This window comes from Mustela nigripes, chromosome 14 (assembly GCF_022355385.1).
Source record: "Mustela nigripes isolate SB6536 chromosome 14, MUSNIG.SB6536, whole genome shotgun sequence".
Lineage (NCBI taxonomy): Eukaryota > Metazoa > Chordata > Mammalia > Carnivora > Mustelidae > Mustela > Mustela nigripes.
The window spans coordinates 96,357,247-96,377,755 of record NC_081570.1 but is presented as its reverse complement, the minus strand read 5'-3'; the positions used below and the strand labels follow the sequence as shown (position 1 = coordinate 96,377,755).

The window sequence follows — 20,509 nt, the reverse complement described above, 5'->3', positions numbered from 1 at the left end:
CCATGCTGAAGCCCAAATAATTTATGTAGCTACTTCTTAAGTGTGGGCTCCAGGTTGTGACTTCCTTACAAGAGTACAGAACAGAAAAGGGGAGAGTGGACAAGGCAGGGAGTTACTTAACAGTGCAGAAGCCCACAGACCTCAGTCAGCTTATCAAAGTCAACATCAACAGTGATAAGTCATGTTGATGGTATGTACCCTGGATATGATGTGATGAACAAGAAAGACACTTGACCTCTGTGGTTTTCCTCCCCATAACCCCCCTGTAATCATGAGATTGACTGATACCTGTTGAATCATCCTTGCAACCTAGGGATAAATTCTACTTGGCCATGATATATTATCCTTTTCTTTTCTTCTTTTTTTTTAAAGGTTTATTTATTTATTATTTATTTATATAAATATATATATATATTTCTAATTTATTATATATTTCTAATTTATTTATTAGAGAGAGAGAGAGAGACACTGAGCACGAGCAGACTTCCCGCTGAACAGGGAAACTGCTGCCCAGCTCAAACCCAGGACCCTGGGATCATCACCTCATTGGAAGGCAGACACTTAACAGACTGAACCGCCCAGGTGCCCCTTATATGATCCTTTTATTGTGCTGTTGAATTCAGATTGCTGATATTTTGTTGAGGATTTTTGCATCTATATTCATCAGGAATATTGGCCCATAATTTCCTTTTTATAATTTTTTTTTTTTTTTGGTAGTGTCCTTGCCTGGCTTTGGTATCAGGATAATAGTAACCTTGTAAAATGAATTTGGAAGGTGTTTCTTCCTCATCAGTTTTTTTTTTTTGAAGAGTTGAGAAGGACTGGCATTAATTCCTTAAGTGGTTGAATTCAATAGTGAAGCTGTCTTGTCCTCGGCTTTTTTTTGTTGGGAGATTTTTTTTTGGTTTTTAAAGATTTTATTTATTTATTTATTTATTTATTTGACAGACGGAGATCATAAGTAGGCAGAGAGGCAAGCAGAGAGAGAGAGAGAGAGAGAGAGGAAGCAGGATCCCCGCTAAGCAGAAAGCCCCACATGGGGCTTGATCTCAAGACCCTGGGATCATGACCTGAGATGAAGGCAGAGGCTTTAACCCACTGAACCCCCGAGACACCCCTGTTGGGAGATTTTTGATTGCTGATTCAACCTCCTTATTAGTTACAGATCTATTCAGATTTTCTGTTTCTTCATGATTCAGTCTTGGTGGGATGTGTGTTTCTAAGCATATATCCATTGTTTATAGGCTATCCAATTTCCTGGTATGTAATTGTTCACAATTATCTTTTGATCCCTTGTGTTTCTGTGTTATCCCCTGTAATGTCTCCTCTTTTATTTCTAATTTTATTTATTTGAGTCTTTTCTTTTTCTTTTTCCATTAGGTGAGCTAAAGATTGGTCAACTTTATCTTAAAAAAAAAAAAAAAGTTTTGCTGACCTCTTTTGTGTTTGTAATGTGTATTTCATTTATTTCTGCTAACCTTGTGCTTAGTTTTCTCTTTTTCTTCTTCTAGTTCCTTCAGGTATAAAGTTAGGTTGTTTATTTGAGAGCTTTCTTTTTTTTTTTTCTTAATGTAGGGAATTATTATGATAAACTTTGCTCTTCAAACTGCTTTTGCTGAATACTATATTGTTATGTTGCATTTCAACTTTCTTTTGTCTCATAATATTTTTTGATTTCCCTCTTGATTTCTTCTTTGATTTGTTTATTGATCAGGAGACTGTTGTTTAATTGCCACATATCTGTGAATTTTCCAGTTTTCTTCTTGCTCTGTACCATTGTGGGCTGCAAAGATCCTTGGTAAGATTCAACTTTAAATTTGTTAAGACTTGTTCTGTGGGGGCGCCTGGGTGGCTCAATGGGTTAAGCCGCTGCCTTCAGCTCAGGTCATGATCTCGGGGTCCTGGGATCGAGTCCCACATCGGGCTCTCTGCTCAGCAGGGAGCCTGCTACCCTCTCTCTCTCTCTCTGCCTGCCTCTCCGACTACTTGTGATTTCTCTCTGTCAAATAAATAAATAAAATCTTTAAAAAAAAAAAAAAAAAAAAAGACTTGTTCTGTGATCTAACACATGATTTATCCTGGACAGTGTTCTTTGTGCACTTGAGAAGAGTGGGCATTTCTGCTGCTGTTGGATGGGATGCTATGTATGTATCTGTTAGGTCCGTTTGGCCTAAATTGTACTTCAAATCCTATATTTCCTGATCAATTTTCTGTCTGGATGATCCATTCATTATTGTAAGTGGGGCACTGAATTCATCTTCCAATATTGCATTGTTGTCTATTTCTGCTTTCAGATCTGTTGATATTCGCTTAATATATTTAGACACTTCTTTTAAAAAAAAATTATTTGAGGGGCACCTGGGTGGCTCAGTGGGTTAAGCCTCTGCCTTCCGCTTAGGACATGATCTCAGGGTCCTGGGATCGAGCCCCGCATCAGGCTCTCTGCTTGGCAGGGAGCCTGCTTCCCCCTTTCCCTCTGCCTGCCTCACTGTCTACTTGTGATCTCTCTCTCTCTGTCAAATAAATAAATAAATAAAATCTTTAAAAAAAAACATTTGAGAGAGGGAGGGAGGGAGAGAGAGAGGAGAGTGAGCACTCGCACGAGTGGGGGCAGGGCAAAGACAGAAAGAGAAGCCAACTCCTTGTCGATCAGGGAGGCTGATATGGGGCTCGATCTCAGGGTCATGATCTGAGAGAGATCGGGCTCTCTGCTCAGAGAGATCATGACCTGAGCTGAAGGCAGACACTTAGCTGACTGAGCCTCCCTTGTGTCGCAATATGTTTAAGACACTTTGATGTTGGGTGCATATATAATTGTTATATCCTCTTGACGAATTGATACCTTTATCATTATATAATGACCTTCTTTGTCTCTTGTTACAGCTTTTCACTTAAAGTCCATTTTTTTCTGATAAAAGCGTAGTCATCCCTGACCTCTGTTTCCATTTGCATAGAATATCTTAGTCCATCCTTTTACTTACTGCCAATGTATGTCCTTAAAGCTGAAATAAATCTCTTGAAGGCAGCACATAGTTGGGTCTTGGGTTTTTGTTGTTCCAGCCACTCTGTCTTTTAATTCGAGTATTTAGTCCATTTACAATTTCATTTAAAGTAATTTTAATCAATCAATTAATTAATTAAATTGATTTAGAGTAACTTAGAGTAATTATCAATGGGTAGGGACTACTTATTGCCATCTTGTTCATTGTTTCTGGCCTTTATTTTATCCTCTCTTGATGTCTTCCTTTGTGATTTGATAATTACAGTGGTATGTGCTTTATGTTTTACGAATCTACTGTAGGTTTTGCTTTATTACTGTGAGCCTTACATAAAACATATAATTATAACAGTCTATTTTAAACTGATAACTTAACTTTGTTCACATAGAAAAATTCTCCTTTAAAGAAAATTCATTTATTTGAGAGAGAGAGAGCACATGGGGTGGGACCGAGGGAGGGGCAGAAACAGAATCCCAAGCAGACTCCACGCTGACGCAGAGCCTGACACAGGGCTCAGTCTCATGACTCTGAAATCATGACCTGATCATGACCTGATCTTGGATGCTTGACCAACTGAGCCACAGAGGTGCCCTAGAAAAATTCTACTCTTTTATTCCCCCTTCATTTTATGTTTTCAGTGTCACAATTTACATCTTTTTATGTATCCATTTAAAAATTAATATAGTTATTAATTTTTTTAAATATTTTATTTATTTGACAGACAGAGATCATAAGTAGGCAGAGAAGCAGGCAGAGAGAGAGGAGGAAGCAGGCTTCCTGCTGAGCAGAGAGCCCGATTCGGGGCTTAATCCCAGGACCCCGGGGATCATGACCTGAGCCGAAGGCAGAGGCACCAACCCACTGAGTCACCCAGGCGCCCCTATAGTTATTTTTAATACTATGTCTTTTAACCTTTATACTAGAGTTAATTGATTTATATGCCACCATTACAACAGAGTATTTTGAACTTGACTATATACTTAGTTTTATCAGTCAGTTTTATACTTTCATGTTTTTTGTGTTACTAATTAACATTCTTTCATTTCAGCTTAAAAAGCTCCCTTTATTGTTTCTTGTAAGGCCAATCTAGTCATAATAAATTCCCTCAGCTTTTGTCTGTTTAGGAAAGTCTTATCTCTTTTGTCTCTGAATGACAGCTTTGCTGGCTAAAGTACTCTTGGTTGGCTGTTTTGTTCTTTTAGTATTTTGACTATATAATCTCACTCTTCTTCAGTCTGCAAGGTTTCTGCTGAGAAATATACCCCTTGTGTCTTCCTCAATTTCTTTCATGAGCACTTTATAGTTTTCTGAGTACAGATTCTTTGCCTCTTTGGTTAGGTTTATTCCTAGGTCTCTTGTGGTTTTGGGTTCAATTGTAAATGGGACTGACTCCTTAATTTCTCTTTCTTCTGTCTTGCTGTTGGTGTAGAAATGCAACTGATTTCTGTGCATTGATTTTCTATCCTGACACTTTACTGAATTCCTGTATGAGCGCTAGTGGATTTGGAGTGGAGTCTTTTGGGTTTTTCACATTAAGTGTCATATCATCTGCAAAGAGCGAGAGTTTGACTTCTTTGCCAATTCAGATGCCTTTTATTTCTTTCTGTTGTCTGATTGCTGAGGCTAGGACTTCTAGTACTATGTTGACTAGCAGTGGTGATAATGGACATCCCTGCCATGTTCCTGATCTTAGGGGGAAACCTCTCAGTTTTTCCCCATTGATAATGATATTCGCTGTAGGTTTTTCGTAGATCAGCCATACAACCTTCAGTGCTACTTCTTCACATCATGCAAAGTGAGGTATTTTGATGAGGAATGGGAGCATTCCTGGAAGCCATTCTTACACCGGGATAGCTAGCAAAAACTATACATGGAAGTGACTGCAAACCACATAAATATATTTCACTCAAAATTAGTCCCCTTTCACTGAATTCCAAAAATGTTTGTGGCCACTATTCCAAGGTCACCCACATGGGGGAAAATACGATGTAGGAGAAGTCAGAATGGAGAGAGACAGCAATCTTTTTTTTTTTTTTTTTAAGATTTTATTTATTTGAGAGAGACAGGGAGAGAGAACAAGAGAGTACACAAGCAGGAGGCAGGGCAGAGGGAGAGGAAGAAAGACTCACAGCTGAGCAGGGAGGCTGATATGGGGCTCCCTCCCAGGACCCAAAGATTATGACTAGAGCCCAAGGCAGGCACTTAAGCAACTTAGCCACCCAGATGCCCAGAGAGACAGCAGTCTTAACTGATTGCAGTTATCTTCCTTGTGCAAATTTTGTGATGACATATGACCATGTGAACACATTTCCTGGGCTCCTCAGGGCTGGGAAACTGAAACTTCATTAGCTTCATGGTATAACTGTTTCTGCTCCTGGTGCCTCAGTTCAGGCTCCCTGTGGCTCAGCAGACCAGAGTCCAAATTCCTTCCTTGGGTAGACCCTGCCCTTTCCTCTTCTATTCTTCTGCAGATCCACGTCCACCCCAGGCTTCTCACCATGCCCAGGGGTAACTTAGTCCATCCCAAACATTGTTATTCTTCCTTGGGATGTCCATCATCCCCTTCTTCTCTTGAAAGCATCTCCCTCTCCTTGAAGACCAGCACATGTGTCACTGCCTCTGTGACCACTCCCTGGGGAATTCACTGTTCTGCCACAGACGTGTCTTCCTGTTTTTTTGTTTTTGTTTTAAAAGTTTTACTTATTTATTTGACAGATCACAAGTAGGCAGAGAGGCAGGCAGGGGTGGTGAAGCAGGCTCCCCGCTGAGCAGAGAGCCCGATGTGGGACCCAGGACCCTGAGATCATGACCTGAGCGGAAGGCAGAGGCTTAACCCACTGAGCCACCCAGGTGCCCCCCTTTTAAAATAGTATTACGGGTCAGTGTTCGCGAAGCTACAGAATGCTACCAGCTATGGGGTGCTGAGGGCTTACGCGTGCCCTACGGAGGGTGCCGTCTTGGACTGGCTTTTAAGGCTCTCAACCGGCCTGCGGAGGCGGCTTCCGTTCTTCTCTCCCCTGTCACTAGTTCGGGCCACCACCCGTGGGGCACGTGAGGTCTGCGCCCGCGCGCTGAGACCTTCCCCAGCCGGGAGGTGGCCGAGCGCGGGCCCACAGAGGGACGCACCCCTGCTGGCGCCCGCCGCTCTGCCGCGGGTCCCTTCCTGACCGCAGACCCCGGCCCGGAGCAGCACAGCGACTTGAACGCCAGGGGGCGCCAGAGACTCAGCTTTCCGGCCGAGGGCGGGGCTGCTGGCGGCCGGGAGCCGCGGGGCGGGGGAGTCCCCCAGAGACTCGCCGACTCTACCCGCACCCGCCGCGAGGCTTGCGTAGGGTACTCACTGGGGACGGGCGCTTGCCCGCGTCATTACAGCGAATTCTCGCGAAGTCCTCAGCGCGTGGCTGCGGTTCATTTTATTGATGCGGACCAGGAGGCTAGGTTCAGGGACTTGGAGGCAGAGGTTCAGGGACTTGCTCAAAGCCGCACAGGGAATGACAATGCCCTTGTCTGAACTAGCTTTTGCATCGCCGTGTGCAACGTGCTGCGTACAGTGTGCACACCCCGCTATCATCACAAACCCGCATCCTTCTCCCTTCTGCGTGGTGAAGTACGGTGCCTCTAGCCCCACCGATTGCCCTGCTCTGCTGAACTTCTTACTCACTTGGGGGCACCTGCTGGGTCCTTCCCAGCGCCGGCTGTCACATGTGCGAGACTTGTTCTCCCGACAGAGTGTAAATTCCGGCCCTTAGCACTAGCATGAGGCTTGATCGTGTCAAACCGACTCCTGTCGGTTCTTAATAAACTCATGGTGACTAGATGGCCGACAGGCTGTGTGTGTGTGTGTGTGTGTGTGTGTGTGTGGCTGTGTGTGTGTGTGTGTGTGTGTGTGTGTAAGTAAGGCTCAGGGCCTGCACAGAGCCAGCAGCAACAAACCCCCATGGAAAATATGCGATGGAGGATATAACAGTTTGACATCTGTTTTGTTCTACCGCCTTTACGGCCGTATCCAGCTGGGACTGCCGAACCCGAACCCGCAGAAGGTGAGGACAAGGAATGTGGGCGTGTGCAGCTGGGGGAGCAGCGCAGTGGTACAGGGCAGGGAGCAGAGCTTTCCCATGGCCAGAATAAGGCCCACATAGAGAGAAAGAGAGAGAGGCAGATGCCAAGATCTGAGTGAGAGCAGAAGGAAAATGAGCCCTGAATAGGAGCCTTGTGTGTGTCCCCATGGTGCTGACTCACCAAGACGCAGGGGAAGGAAAACATGCTAGGGCTGAAGAAGGGGCCTGTATGCTGTGGTCACTGCTCGAAACCGCCCTGCTACCCTGAGGACACCGTGTCTGCTCTGAGGCCCCACAGGTCCTGGAAGGCTTTGCTTGGGGTTAGGTGCCCTGGGGGAGCTGGAGAGTGGGTACTGCACAGAAGCGAGATGGGCAAGTCTTTTGGGAACACCAGAGGCCCTTCCTGGGAGAGCTTTGTGTCTGGAGTTCAGGTGGGGAAGGAGGACCGGAGAAGACGGTCTCCCTCTCTCTCAGCATTCAGCTGTCCCCCCTCCATGGGCAGGTCACACTCACAAGTACAGGGGAGAGATATGCTCACAGCTTCCGCAGCCTCTTGTCCACACCTGAGAAGCAAGGAAGGCATGCCCAATGCGTAAGAGTTTCCCAGAGCTGATGCTAGAAGAGGGAGGCACCGCCTGGGAACAGAAGCTCTCCCAGCTTCCCCACTCGTCACCTTACCTCAGCTGTCAAACCGGTCCAGGGACACGAGGACAGGATTTTTGTGGCAACAAGTGTGGCAGGCAGCCGGAGGACAATGGGCAGAGGACAAAGCTGGGGGTATGGGGCAGCCCAGGTGAACAAGATCAAAGCCCAGACATTGTAGAGAAGCAGGCGAGAGGAGGAAGGAGCGACAGAAGGAGCTGCTGGGGCTGGGCTAGGATTTCTTGGGTCCAGGTCAGCTCAGGGAGGAGCTATACGGTTGGCTGCAGGCTGAGAAGGCGGTCTGGGCTCTGCCATTAATGAGACACGTCAACTTGGGCAAGTCACCTGACCTTGCTGGGCCTCATTCTCCTGATCAGTAATAGGTCAGAGCCAGAATGCAGGGTATCTAAGCTTTCTGCTAGCTGCAGCCGTTGAGGACTCCGTTGTGTAGGCAAATCATCTTTCTCCTTTTTCTTCACCAAAACCCTCATGCCTTTGGTATCCTGTTCCTGCTGGGAGTCTCACAAGCAGGATAGCTAAATAGTGGATTCTACTTAGGTGTTTGACCGACAACACACTAATGCTCTTAACTCCTCAAACGTATCATTACTGTTCTGGCTGTCGTGTGGCCTGTGGAAGGAGGGTGGATTTGAAGTCCAAACGGGTGAAGGTTTGAATCCCAGCTGTGCCACCGGCTTACAGCCCTGCTCTGCTGCAGGACCGCAGGCAACTAACCAGGCTTCAGGCGGCCTTCATTACCTTGTGGGGCAAGAAAGATTCATTGCTTCATGTAGTAGTGGTGTTGATTGAATGAAATAACATGGAGGATACCCTGGCACCAAATAAATACTCAGAAAATGTGCCTGCCCTCCTTGAGAGGACTTAATCATGACCCAAAGGAACAGAGGAGAGTATGAGAAGGAGACTGGGAATCAAGAGGCTTACCAGGGTGTATCCTTGGCGTTCATAGGAAGGGACAGAAGGGAGGAAAAACGGAGAAAGCCGTCCCAACAAACAGCTCAGCCAACCGTACAGGGGTTTTGAAGCAGGGCATGACCCTTCAGAGTTCTCTTGATTTGGGACAGGAGGCCAGGGTTTTAAAAAATTTGAGAGAGCGAGCATGAGCAGGAGCAGGGATGGGGTGTAGAGGGTGAGCAGCAGTGGGAGAGGGAGAAGCAGGCTCCCCGCTGAGCTGACAGCAGAATGTGGGGCTCGATCCCAGGACCCTGACATCATGACCTGAGCTGAAGGCAGATGCCTAACCAACTGAGCCACCCAGGAACCCCAGGGCCAGGTCTTTATACTGAAAGTCAATCAGTCTTTGGACATGAACTGCCCTCTTGAAGGAGAGGTGACCTTGGTCAAGTTCATTTCTTTCAGTTCAGGCAACTCCTAGAAGTGGTAGGTAGCCTTGGGCTGTTACTGTCAGCACTTCCAGCAGCTAGCAAAATAAAACCTTTTTGTTTTCTTAAGATTTTGTTTGTTTGAGAGAGAGAGAGCATGAATGGAGGGAGGGGCAGAAAGAGAGGGAGAAGCAGACTCCCTACTGAGCAGGGAACACCCCCGCCCCTGCCGACATGGCTCTATCTGAGCCAAAGGCAGATGCCTAATTGACTGAGCCCCTGACATGCTCCTAAATCCTTCATTTCTGAAGGGACCCAAGAATCTACGATGTGGAGTTAGTCCGTTGGACTCCTCTGTCAAATTAAATAGGTGACTGACTCCCTAAGGATAAGGCCAGTCTTGTTGCAACACTTCCCAGGAATTTCCCGTTTCCACTTTCCAGTCGCTAAGGAGAGCCACACAACATGCTTGCCAATCTAATGGCAGCACAGTCACACTACGAGAAGACAAGCTGCTTTTATACCCCTCCAAGGCAGTAAGCCACTCACAGGTGTCCCAGAAGGACTTGTCTGCCTCTTTTCAAAGCTTGATGTTCATTTTTCTCTTTTGCTTATGGAGATTTTGAGGGTAGGAGGGAACACTTAAGGGGAATGCAGTATTTTTGCAAGACGGTCCTTTCTCTATTTGCCTTTTCCTGGGTCTTCCCTACAAGTTGTTGGGGAATGTTTAGCAGAGTGCTGTGCCCTGGGAGCTCCTTCCACCAGCCCAAGCCCTCACAGAGAGCACTTCACACGGGTGTCTGTCAGTCTCCCTGAAACAGCACTGTGCTCTTGGGGGATTTCCGGTACGGCTGTCTCTGACCACAGCCGAAGACTAGGACAAGCCAGCTGAGACATAATGCAAACACAGAGAGATACTGCAGAACCCCAGGGAAATGCTTTGGAAGGAGGAGAAAAGACATTTGCTCCTTTCTAGGAACTTTTTCCTGCCCACCAAGAGCCCTGTGTGCTACCATAGTGCTTTTCCCATTCAGTTGTCTATCATTGACGTTGCGGCAAACCGGCTTCAAGATTCTCAGACAGCTCCGCAGGTCAGAGGCAAAGACCAAGTTCTTGCGAAAGAACAAGGTAAGGGCTGTGAGGCGCTGTCTTTCAAAATGTGAGCCTCCGCCCACCTGCATCAGCCGGCCCTAGGCCCAGTCCTCAGGAGGCCTTATTTTGGAGGGGTTCCCAGGTTACAGGAAAGTTTGTGAACCACTGCGGTCTCCTCTCTCCTCTGCTTTTACCAATGGACTGGCCATTGGTACCCTAGCAGCTGGGCGCTCTCAAGTTTTCTCATCTGGTTTTACAGCAATGAAATTGAAATGACTGCAGTGGAACTGTGCTCATTACCTACTTCGGACTCATGATCTTGAGAACAGATACTATTTTGAAGCCAGCATTTCAAGAAATTTGAAGTTCTTTTGGGAGGACCAAGAATCAGAAGAGCACTTTATAAATTAATTGACAAGGCAGCATTGCTCCTTCTGGGAAGATGGCGGAGCAGAAGGATCCTAGGCTCTTTGGCCCACAGACATACCTAGATCACCTCCACAGCAGTAGAAATAGCCCAGAAAAAATGATCCAAAGACTGGTAGAACATTCTCCAGAAGAGGCCACATCCAAGAGGGTAGGAAGGGTGGTGACATGGTCTGGAACCAAAGAGACCTGCGGGACTATCCGTGGGAAGGAGGGACACTCTGGGCACAGAGACTCCATGCCAGGCACGAGGGACCCTCACCTGGGAAGACAAGGCAGCACGGCTGACAGTGAGGCTCTTACAGGAAAACAGATATACCCAGTGTTTGTTGAAATGATCATTAATTGCCTTAAATGGTGGAAATGTAACATATGTAAACATCCACACTGTCTCCAGGTCTTTTGTACATCAAAGGATTTTTCAGGTGCTTCTGTCTGCCTACAGCAGGGTAGCGCCATAGCACTGGACTAGGAGATAAGGGATATATTAGTCACTTGTAAAACGCGTGGGCAGGGCAAGATCAGGTGTTCTTTAGCATGAGTACATGAATCATGGATGGCTTCAAGGTCTTTGGATCTTGGGAAGCCATCAGCCACATTCTGCCTGTCAGTATATCCATTTTTCCGGGGATGTAGTCTTAGATTCTCAGAAGGTCCAGAACCCCTTTAAACCCCTCCAGAGCTTAAAAATTATAGGCTGGATCATTGCAAAACCTTCTTACAGCTCCAAGGTTCTCAAGAAAACCAAGAGCCTGGCTCCTTTTGGAGTCAGACTTCTCTTGGTTTTCGAAAGCCCCAGGCACGCGCTCTCTCCACACCACCTGCTCCTTCCCCTACAAAACAGGCCCAGTTGTGCAACATCCTTCACTTTGTACAAACAAGACTAGATTTCCCCAGACAGTATGATTTAACTTGTTTTAATGTAGTCTGCTATAAAAATGGATGAAGACTTCTGCATGGTACACTTGGCTTTACAAACGAGAACGACGAGTTAATGCTTGTGGTATGCGCGGCACATCCATTAGCATCTGCTGACTAGTCATCTAGCGTCCACAACGTGGGTTAGTACCAAAATTGTGAGTCATGGAACTTTTACTTAGCACACACACACAATCTACAGCAAACTTAAATACTAATCTCTAAGACCTAGCTGGATTACTGGATCCATTGCAGTATTGTGCTTATTTATCTTAGAAGATAGGCAACTAGCAAAAATACACATTTCTTTTGCATTTCCCCACCCCCATATTACACTGTAAAAGAAATACATTATTCAGTGCACTTCCTAAGAAATAAACTTCCTTATAGTATCTCTCTCTATATATATATCTATGCCGAAACAAAGGAATAGCACAATGCAACTTTTAAGATTACCATTCCAAGCAAGAGAGGTAATAACACTCTGGGACTGTAGCCCCTCTCCTGTTCAGGAAGTTCAGCTATTTTATCACTTTATTTGGCCGTGCATGGGAATGAAGTTTAATGCATGATTGCTTTGGGCAGCTTAAAAGATACCCCGTTCATCAATTGGTAGACACCCTGGGGCACAAGGAGCATTTCAATTTTTGATGTATTGGTCTTAATCAAACCGTAAGCCCTGGAGACACCAATTATGATTTATACATGGATTTCTATCACCGGCCGGTCCCCCATCAATTCATATTGGATTAAGAGGAAATAGACTTAAATTACAGCAGGAAGGCAGGGCTGCTGGGTAGATGTTGGCTAGGGAGAAAGTATGTGAGGACACCAAGGCCTCTCCATCACTGTGGCCACAAAGTCCTATAACCACCTTGTCTGAGCTGGGCTGCAGTCCTGTTTGGAGGGCGGGAATCGTCATTATATTCTATGGCCACTGTCAGCTGTACTAGACTACCCGCTGGAAAGGGGGGAGGTGTCTGTCCTCACAAACTCACAATGATGGCAATGACAGAAGTTTCTAGAATGAAAGAGGTTGCAACTTGGCAGTCTGTGAGCTAAACCCAGCTGCAGAAGTGTTTAACTAGCAGTTTCAAATTGTGTTTGAGTCTGTTTTGATATTTAAAAGTGAGACTGTTTCTCTGAAAATTTGGATTTCACAAAAATTTGAGGAGCTGGTAACCCTGGTCTAGCACTGTTGCATGGCAACAAGCAGCTGGCTCTTGCCTTTCAGAGGGGGCTCGGGCAGTTCCGTTAGCCACAGCTTCCCCTGCCCCAGCTGACTTATAGCACTCGATCGAGTGACCTGTTTCATTCTTTTCATATGGCCAGTTGAGTTCTGTGCTACGGGTCAGTTTGGCTCTGGTGTTTTAGGGTGCTGAAGACCTGACTTGATCTGGAACTCCTCCCACCCTGCCCCGCCCATCCCTGTGGACAAGATTCCTCCTTTGACCGACCGGGTCCCAGGCACATGGAGTTGCTCTGTTAAGTAATCTTAATGTGCATTTCTACTCGCCCTTTATGCTATATTGCAAACTTCAAAGATATAATCACACTAATATTTATGTGTTTAAGTGTGTGTATGTCAGATACATAAAAGGCTGTGTATCTATACAGATCTATGTATACTTCCATTTAGGGAAAAGTTAATTTGGTTCCACAGATACAGACACCAAGTGCTGGCAGCTCCAAGAGTTAAGTGTAACAATTTGGTAAAACCTGTATAATTCTGACATATATTACAAAGACAATGAATTTTAAGTTATTGCTCTTTGATTACATAATAAAGATTTCATTCTGTTGCAAACCTTTTTTTTTTTTTTTATACAGAACAAGTAACCATTTCCTATTCAAGTAATAGTAATCGGAATCAGAAGTTCCTTACACAACAGTAGATGCCTGAAGACATTTTTTGAATGGAGAGGTGATTTCATTCTATTCAAGAACTGCTGCAGGACACTGCAAATGACTTAATTTTTCAGAAGTATGAGAAAAATCAGCACCCCAGCTGCTTCCTGCTCAGGAGGGATTCTCAAGGGCTCTAGAAAGCTTAGCTTGGTGGCAAGGTCACATCCACCTTTTTCCAATTCCCGTTCTACTGATGCAGCCTGGTTTCTGAACACAAAGCTTATATTAAAAACAGTAAAAGAGGATTAAAAGCAGTGTTGGTTTTTGACATTCAGGATTCACGGAGGATCTCATTTTCTGTAATTAAATGATCCACTCTGTGTTTTTGCTGCAGAATCACATTCATGTGGCAGTCTTATTTCAGGCACTTTTGAAACATGTTCATCTGGAATAAAAATCTGCACGAACCACTTCTGCATAATTCGCCGTGAGTGTTGAGTGATTCCAGTCCCCAAATAGACAGCAAATCACCAGCCGGTCCTCAGTTAGCCTTCTCCATCACAATGAGACAGTGACTGCTCAGCTTGAGACATCTTTGAGGTGCCCTTCTAGCTTTAGTACAAAGGTGGGAGGCATAAAAATCCAAAGGACTCAGTTTCTACTTAAAAAAATACAAAAAGGCGAAAAACACTAAATGGACTCTACAGATGGTTCCAGCTACTATCAAAATAAATAACATGATCTGACTCAACGGTTGGACTCTGAGCTCTTGGACGAAATCCGGTGGAATGTCAGCCGTGGAGACTCCCGAGAGGGACTAGCTGCTGGTAGGCAGGAGTATCTCCACGTCCTTGCCATTAGCTACAACAGCCGGGGAAGAGCAGCTGACGGCTAGGTCTTCTGTGGTGGCCAAAGAGGAGGCCTGGGAATGAGTTTTGGTCAGTGGAGTGGTAGCAGATGGAGAAGGGGTGAGGCCAGGTTTTTTGGGCGGAATGGGTGGAGGGTTTCCTCTCTCAGCTCTGGGGATGGTGGGGGACTTGATCCCTGGAGACAGAGGGCTCAGCGGACTGGACACTTTCCCTGGAGTCGGGGAATGGCTGGCGTCGCCTCTTGGGCTGGCGGTGTTGGCCAGATTCCGATAGTCTGTGCCGAAGGGAGAGCTGTTGGGGGAGACAGGCTTGATAGGCCCTTGCTGGCTGGTGAATCTGGAGAGCACCTGAGTGACGGTGTTGCGGGCCAGCTGCTTGGCTGCAGAGTTATCTATGAGGGTGGGAGAAAGGTCCCTGGATGGGGGGCTCTGCACACCACTGGCCTGTTGGTCCTGATCTGCTTGAGACTGAAATTTGTGCCGGGCTGCATGGAACCGCTGGTTGATCCCTACTTGGTAGGATGACTGGTAGCCAGGGCTGCTGGCTGACGACCCCAGCAGGCGCTTAGTTAGCACTGGGGAGGAGCAAGGAGAGGATGTGAGGGAGGAGGAGGCTGTGCTGCTGGGAGACAGCGAGCCCCCACTGGACGGGAGGTGACCAGGTGCTGGGCCAGGAGTCTCGATTCCCACAGGACACCCGCCATTCTCCACTGCTTTCTCTTGGGCCGACCCCAGAGACCCCACAGATCTCTCTCGTGGAGGCACTTGGTTTTCTACGCTGCTGCCTGCCCCTGGCTCCCGGGCAGTCTGCATCTCGGGCTCAAAATGGCCATTGGCTTTTGCATACGCGTAAGTAGGAGTGGCGGGACCAGGTAGCCCAGTGGCTGTCCCCTTGGCTGCGCTGTTCCCCTGGGTTCTTTCTGCCTGCGGACTTTCGGTTTGGCAGAACACAGACACCAGCACGGGAGGCTCGGTCACCGTGCCTTTAGACATGGTCACCGGCTTCTTCGCTTGCTCAGGAGGGCTGCTGTGCTGGTGAGAAGCCTCCAGATCCTGCACTATCTTCTTCAAACTCTCCATCTCTTCCTTCAGGGTTCTGGTGCGGTTCTCTTCCCGGTTCAGTTTTGCTCGCAGTTGCTCTCGCTCGATGTCGAACTCGGACAGCTGCTTCTCCACCTGGGCCTCTGTCTGCAAGCCTCGCTTCCTCTCAGCCGCCAGTTCTTCCTCCAGTTTACTCACCCGGCTCTTCTCCTTCTCCAGTTTCAGGCTCAGCTCGCCTGCCTTCTGGCCCTCCTCGGCCGCCTTGCTGGTGGCTTTCTTGCACTCGAGCACCAGCATGGACGAGAGCTGCTTGTGTCGGGAGCGCTCCTCCTCCAGCTGACTGGACAGCTTCTTCTGCTCTTTCTCAAACTTTTTCACTTGGGACTTCTCAAATTCCAACTAGAAAAGAAGGCCACCGGACAGCTTGATTAGGACAAGACAACAAAGAGCTCGGTCGCAAAACTGTTATCAGGTGGGGCGTCCCGGATGGCTCTCGTCTGACGCATGGAGGCCTCGTGGCCATGTGCTCAGCTCAAGTGCTTCTGAGGCACCAGAGCGCCTGCCACGTGGGGGTATACACTAGGGTCTACTCTTGCTCTGGTGATTTAGGATGCGCTTCTAGTTCTTCTGTTGTTAGCGGTAGGAATCCGGACCATTGTTTGTGTTTTAGGTCTGCGGGGGTGGGTGGGGGGGGGGGGGGGGGGGTCAGAAGATCGGAACCGGTCAGGACTGATAACACAAAGCCACACACATAGGGTTTTGTGATGAATACTGAGGAAAACAAAACTATGCATCTTATTTAACTCCAGCAGAGTTGATGCGGTGTTCCATGAGTTTCAGGTATAAAATATAGGGCTCTCATCAGCCTAAGTGATGAAAATAAAACTTTTCAAGTTTTGGTCATCATTCTTTCTGGTCTTAAAAACAAACAAATAGTTGCATTTAAACTGTACTTTTGAGGTAAAAAGTAAAACAAGATGAAACCAGAGAGGGAGACAAACCATAAGAGACTCTTAACCAAATGAAATAAACTTTGGGTTGCTGGAGGGGGTCGGGGGTGGGGAACATGTGATAGGAGGAGCACTGGGTGTTGTAAGACTGATGAATCACGGACCTCTATCTCTGAAACTAATAATTATGTGTCAATTTATTTAAATAATAAATAAATAAACTGTACTTTTTACACAAATGCAGTCTATTTTAATTATTATTTCCACCCTATTTAAGGCACAGAAACTCTGAGCAAGAGAGAGAGCATTGATGGAACCCTATTAGTCAATGTTTTTCAAACTCATTAACGAGACTCAGTGGTTGAGGAAACCAGTCTCATGAGTCACGATCAAAGTTTTAAAAAAATGAATGGCAGTAAGGGTTATATATAATTTCACGGGATTTTTGTTTCAGGCACACACGTGTTTGTGTATGCCTGTACGCTGGGTTGTGATGTAAAATGTATTTGTTTCTGGATTCCTAAGTGAGTTCGAAGCTAGTGTTTCCAAAGTATGTGCTACATGATGACAGTCCCACAGCGAGTGAGTTATGTAAAAAAAAAAAGACTCTATGAAAATAGATTTGCTAAACTCAGAATACCATCTTGTTCTGAAGACTCACAATGCACTTTTCTGTACTAAAAGGTCTAAGAAATTAGAAACCTATTTAACTTTGTTTAATCCAGTAATTCCCAGATTTATCTGACCACAAAGCCCTTTGTTTCTGAGTAACACTAATTTACACCCTGCAGAACAATGTTTGAGAAATGCTGCTTCTGCCACGTGGTGCTCGTCACTACCTGCTGAGTCAGCCGCTCTCTCTCTTTCTCCAGCATGTAGGTGACATCATCTCCTTCAGCTGTGTCTTGCGCATGCCTCTGCCTTTCTTCCTCAAGGTCCAGGATCACCTTTAAAAGAATTAAAGAAACAAAAATTCCAAATATCAAGAAAACACACTTATAATACAACATAATTAAATACTAAGCACCTATCTAAGCAACTAAGATAGTTCCAGAGATCAATCCATCCACCCTCATCAGGGCCATCCAGGATCACATTATCTAGCAGGGTGAAAGATATGCAAGCTACGTGCCAGAAAACAGTAAGATCGATGCTTTATTGGAGATACAAAATGGCAAGTAAGCAGAGGAGGGCAACTAATGAGCTCTAGGGATTGAGAAGGTTTCCGAGAATTAATAGGTCCAGCAACCACAGGCCTTTTGCTAAGACTGGGGTTTGGGGGGAGGGGATGCAGCAAGATAGGACCACCGAGAGCTGAACGCCAAGATCTTCCTCCCCAGCTCAAATCTCTGTGCCCCACTTAGTCAGCAATATGCATTTTGTGTAGAGTTAGCGGACAGGTGGAGATTCTTGAGCTCAGCCTGCACGTAAAAAGCCTCAACACTTGGGATCCTACGTGGAGATTTTTTCAGAAGGCCTTTTAACTCATCTGTCACCCCAATCCACTTATCCTGGCACCAAAGAATTAAGCCCAATTTGAAGGCTAATACTGTCCACATTTAAAGGGACATTTCCCACATAATCCCATCTATAAATACTGCACAAGATGCTGAAAGACCAGGGCTTTCTTAGCAGCTTCTGCCCCTGCTTCCCAGATACCTTGGCCCAGACCTCTAAGGCAGAGCACTGTCCTCCCAATGACCATTTCTCAGCATTTCTCTACACTAAGAATCTTCTTATATGGAGAGAGGAAAAGTTTTTAGGACATGAAACCCAAAATGTTTTCATTCAACAAAAATGAAAACATCTTGGTGTTCTTCCTTCTGGTTTAAAAAAAAAAAAAGCCTAACTTGGGGCGTCTGATGGGCTGAGTCATTAGAGCATGGGACTCTTGATCTCGAGGTTCTGAGTTTGAGCTCCACGTTGGGTATAGAGATTACTTAATAAAATTCTAAAAAAAACAAAACTAAACTAAAAAACCCCAAACCTTAACTTTACAATTTAACTGAAAAACAATTTTGGCTAATGATGGTCAATCATCTCTCCTTTTGGATAGCCCTCTAAAATTACAGAAATGGAATGAAAAGATAAAAACCCGCAAAGACAGAAATTGTAGCACACAAGAAATGTTAGTAACATCTAAAGAGGGCAGGAGGCAGGAGGTGCGGTGGCTACTTTGGTATGGGGGAAGAAGCCGTTTTGCCCTGCAGGGCCCCAAAGAGATATGGAACCTGGAAATGGCAGGTGCTACAGGGGAGAGGTGAGATGTGGGGTAGGAAACAAGGCCACTGAATCAAAATGTCTATTTTCTAGAAGGTTATCTGTCTCCTCCACCTGATTCCCGTACATAAAATGTTAGGTATCCACTGCCCAGGAACAAGGCAAATGTTTATCCTCAGAAGAAACAGAATGTGGCAGGCTGAGGATCTGGGAATAGCAGAGAAGGAGGGTGAGGGAAGGGGGCTGTGTTGGTTTCGGGAAGGTGGTAGGGCGGAATGGGAGGCAGGCTGTAAAGTAAATCCGTATCTCTAATGACAGGAAGCAAGACAGGTGTCAAGAATGGACATGTGTGGGAATAATATACCACTTAGAAATATGGAATTTAGCTACCCAAATAAATGGTCTTTGACTACGGAGAAGAGGGAAGGGGGAGAGGTGGACGAGGGAACTCTGTTTCATAATAAGCAGGGTAAGCGTGTAATTTACCACTCAAACCACAGCACTTCTGAGAGTCAAAGGAGGTATTCTTAATGACTATGCCGAGGCGACAGACGTCACCTGGGACTCTCTTGGGCAAACTAGGACAATAAGCACCCTAATTATAAGCCTCTAGGTACTGTATGATTCGTAACAAGGTCAGGGTTTTACTTTGATAAAAACACTTACAGATAGGGAGTTGGTTTAAAAATATTTAACGCTCAAAGAATCTTACATTGAAATATAGTATTAAAGAATTTTGAATTATTTTTAATTTCTTCCTCTCCTAAACACCAAGAGCCACAAATTATCCCAGTACTACAATTTTCATGGGCATGACAGCTGGTCAACCCTTCAGCTGCTTCATGGATGAAGGGGTTAAAAGGCCGAGCAAACCATGCTGTGAAGACTTTCTTAGAGGATTATGTAAAAGGCCCCCAAATTTAGGCAACTAACACGGACCTGACACATTTTAAATTGGGCATAAATGTCTTTTAGATTCCTTCATTCTAGACCAATGGTTAAACTCTGCTGGGTCTTGGACAACTCTGAGAATTCAATTACAGATAGGGGGAAAAATTCACATTCTATAAAAACGTATGGACTTTTGGCATTCTGTGTATTTTCTGGGGAATTATGGAACATCTGAGGCCCATCCACGGTTAAGAATCTCCACCCTGGCCTTTCACTTGGACCCTGGGGAGAATGAGAAAAATGATGGGCAAGATCTATGCCTGAGCAATCTGAAGGTGCATTTTAAGCAGATTCTCTAATGCAAGTCATCATAAAAGCAAGCTAAAGTTCATCAGTTTGCAACTGCTGACCCAATTTTTCAGAATAAAATGCTTCCTACTAAATGTGTTGATGTCTCCCTTGCTGGTATAAATCTAAACCAATAGTTTTAGAAAATGTAGATTCTAGCCAAGCATCTTTTACAGGCCAAATCTGAGTGGTAAATCAGGTCGGGGAATGAAATCACAAGCACTAGAAATCCAATAAGATGAGACAGAGGAAAGCACAGGTTTGCCTTCCTAACTAGGGTCTGTAAGAGGAGCCAAACAGGTGCATGTGTGCATGATGCGCGCGTGTGCGCCCATGCAGACACACACACACACACACACACACACAACCCCCCCTTACACTTTCCTAATACGATAGAAGAGCTTTAAGATAAACAATGCTCGGGACTGTTTATGGTTTTAGGAGAAGTAAAATGCAATGAATCTCAAAACTAGAGACACAGAAAAACAATCCGTTGGCTTGCATGTTTATAATCAGGTAAATCCTCTCTCTCTTGTACAGGATTCCCCAAATACCTGTTAATCTTGCTATTTGTCACTTAGGGAAGCACACAGGGAACACTCTGTTCAGCTGAGAGCTTGGTCAAACCCCAGTCTGTTGACAAAGTTTAGATGCTCAAGAGCTGAAAGGACAGAGCAAGTGTTTTAGAGTGTCCTATCAGGAAGGAATGCTGTCGTAAATAACATGCCTGGCATAGTCCCTAAATTTAACATTCTGCATAACTCGCATTTTCTTCCTGAACTCTTGGCTCTAGGAGACCCCCGACTGAAGTACTGTGGGAACGGGATCGGGCGTTGCCTAGCAGGTGTCTGTGCAGGTCCACGAA

The 20,509-nt window shown here is 45.7% G+C and overlaps 2 protein-coding genes across 4 annotated transcripts in view; one reads left to right on the top strand and one right to left on the bottom strand.

The window, feature by feature from the left end:
* Positions 1–20,467, top strand: part of ST7L (suppression of tumorigenicity 7 like) — a 117,899-nt gene extending 97,432 nt beyond the window's left edge. The window contains exon 15 of one of the 2 annotated variants that reach the window (XM_059375751.1): positions 20,438–20,467. In XM_059375751.1, coding sequence (XP_059231734.1) covers positions 20,438–20,452 — 15 coding nt within the window. In that variant the 3' untranslated portion in view covers positions 20,453–20,467. Of the gene's footprint in view, positions 1–13,308; positions 13,638–20,437 lie in introns of those variants that run through there. The other variant, XM_059375752.1, reaches the window with a different exon arrangement.
* Positions 11,462–20,509, bottom strand: part of CTTNBP2NL (CTTNBP2 N-terminal like) — a 49,228-nt gene continuing 40,180 nt past the window's right edge. For both annotated transcript variants that reach the window (XM_059375748.1, XM_059375749.1), the window contains 2 exons: positions 17,025–17,132; positions 11,462–15,634 (listed from right to left, as the gene is read on the bottom strand). In XM_059375748.1, the coding sequence (XP_059231731.1) occupies positions 14,144–15,634; positions 17,025–17,132 (1,599 nt within the window). In that variant the 3' untranslated portion in view covers positions 11,462–14,143. The remainder of the gene's footprint in view (positions 15,635–17,024; positions 17,133–20,509) is intronic.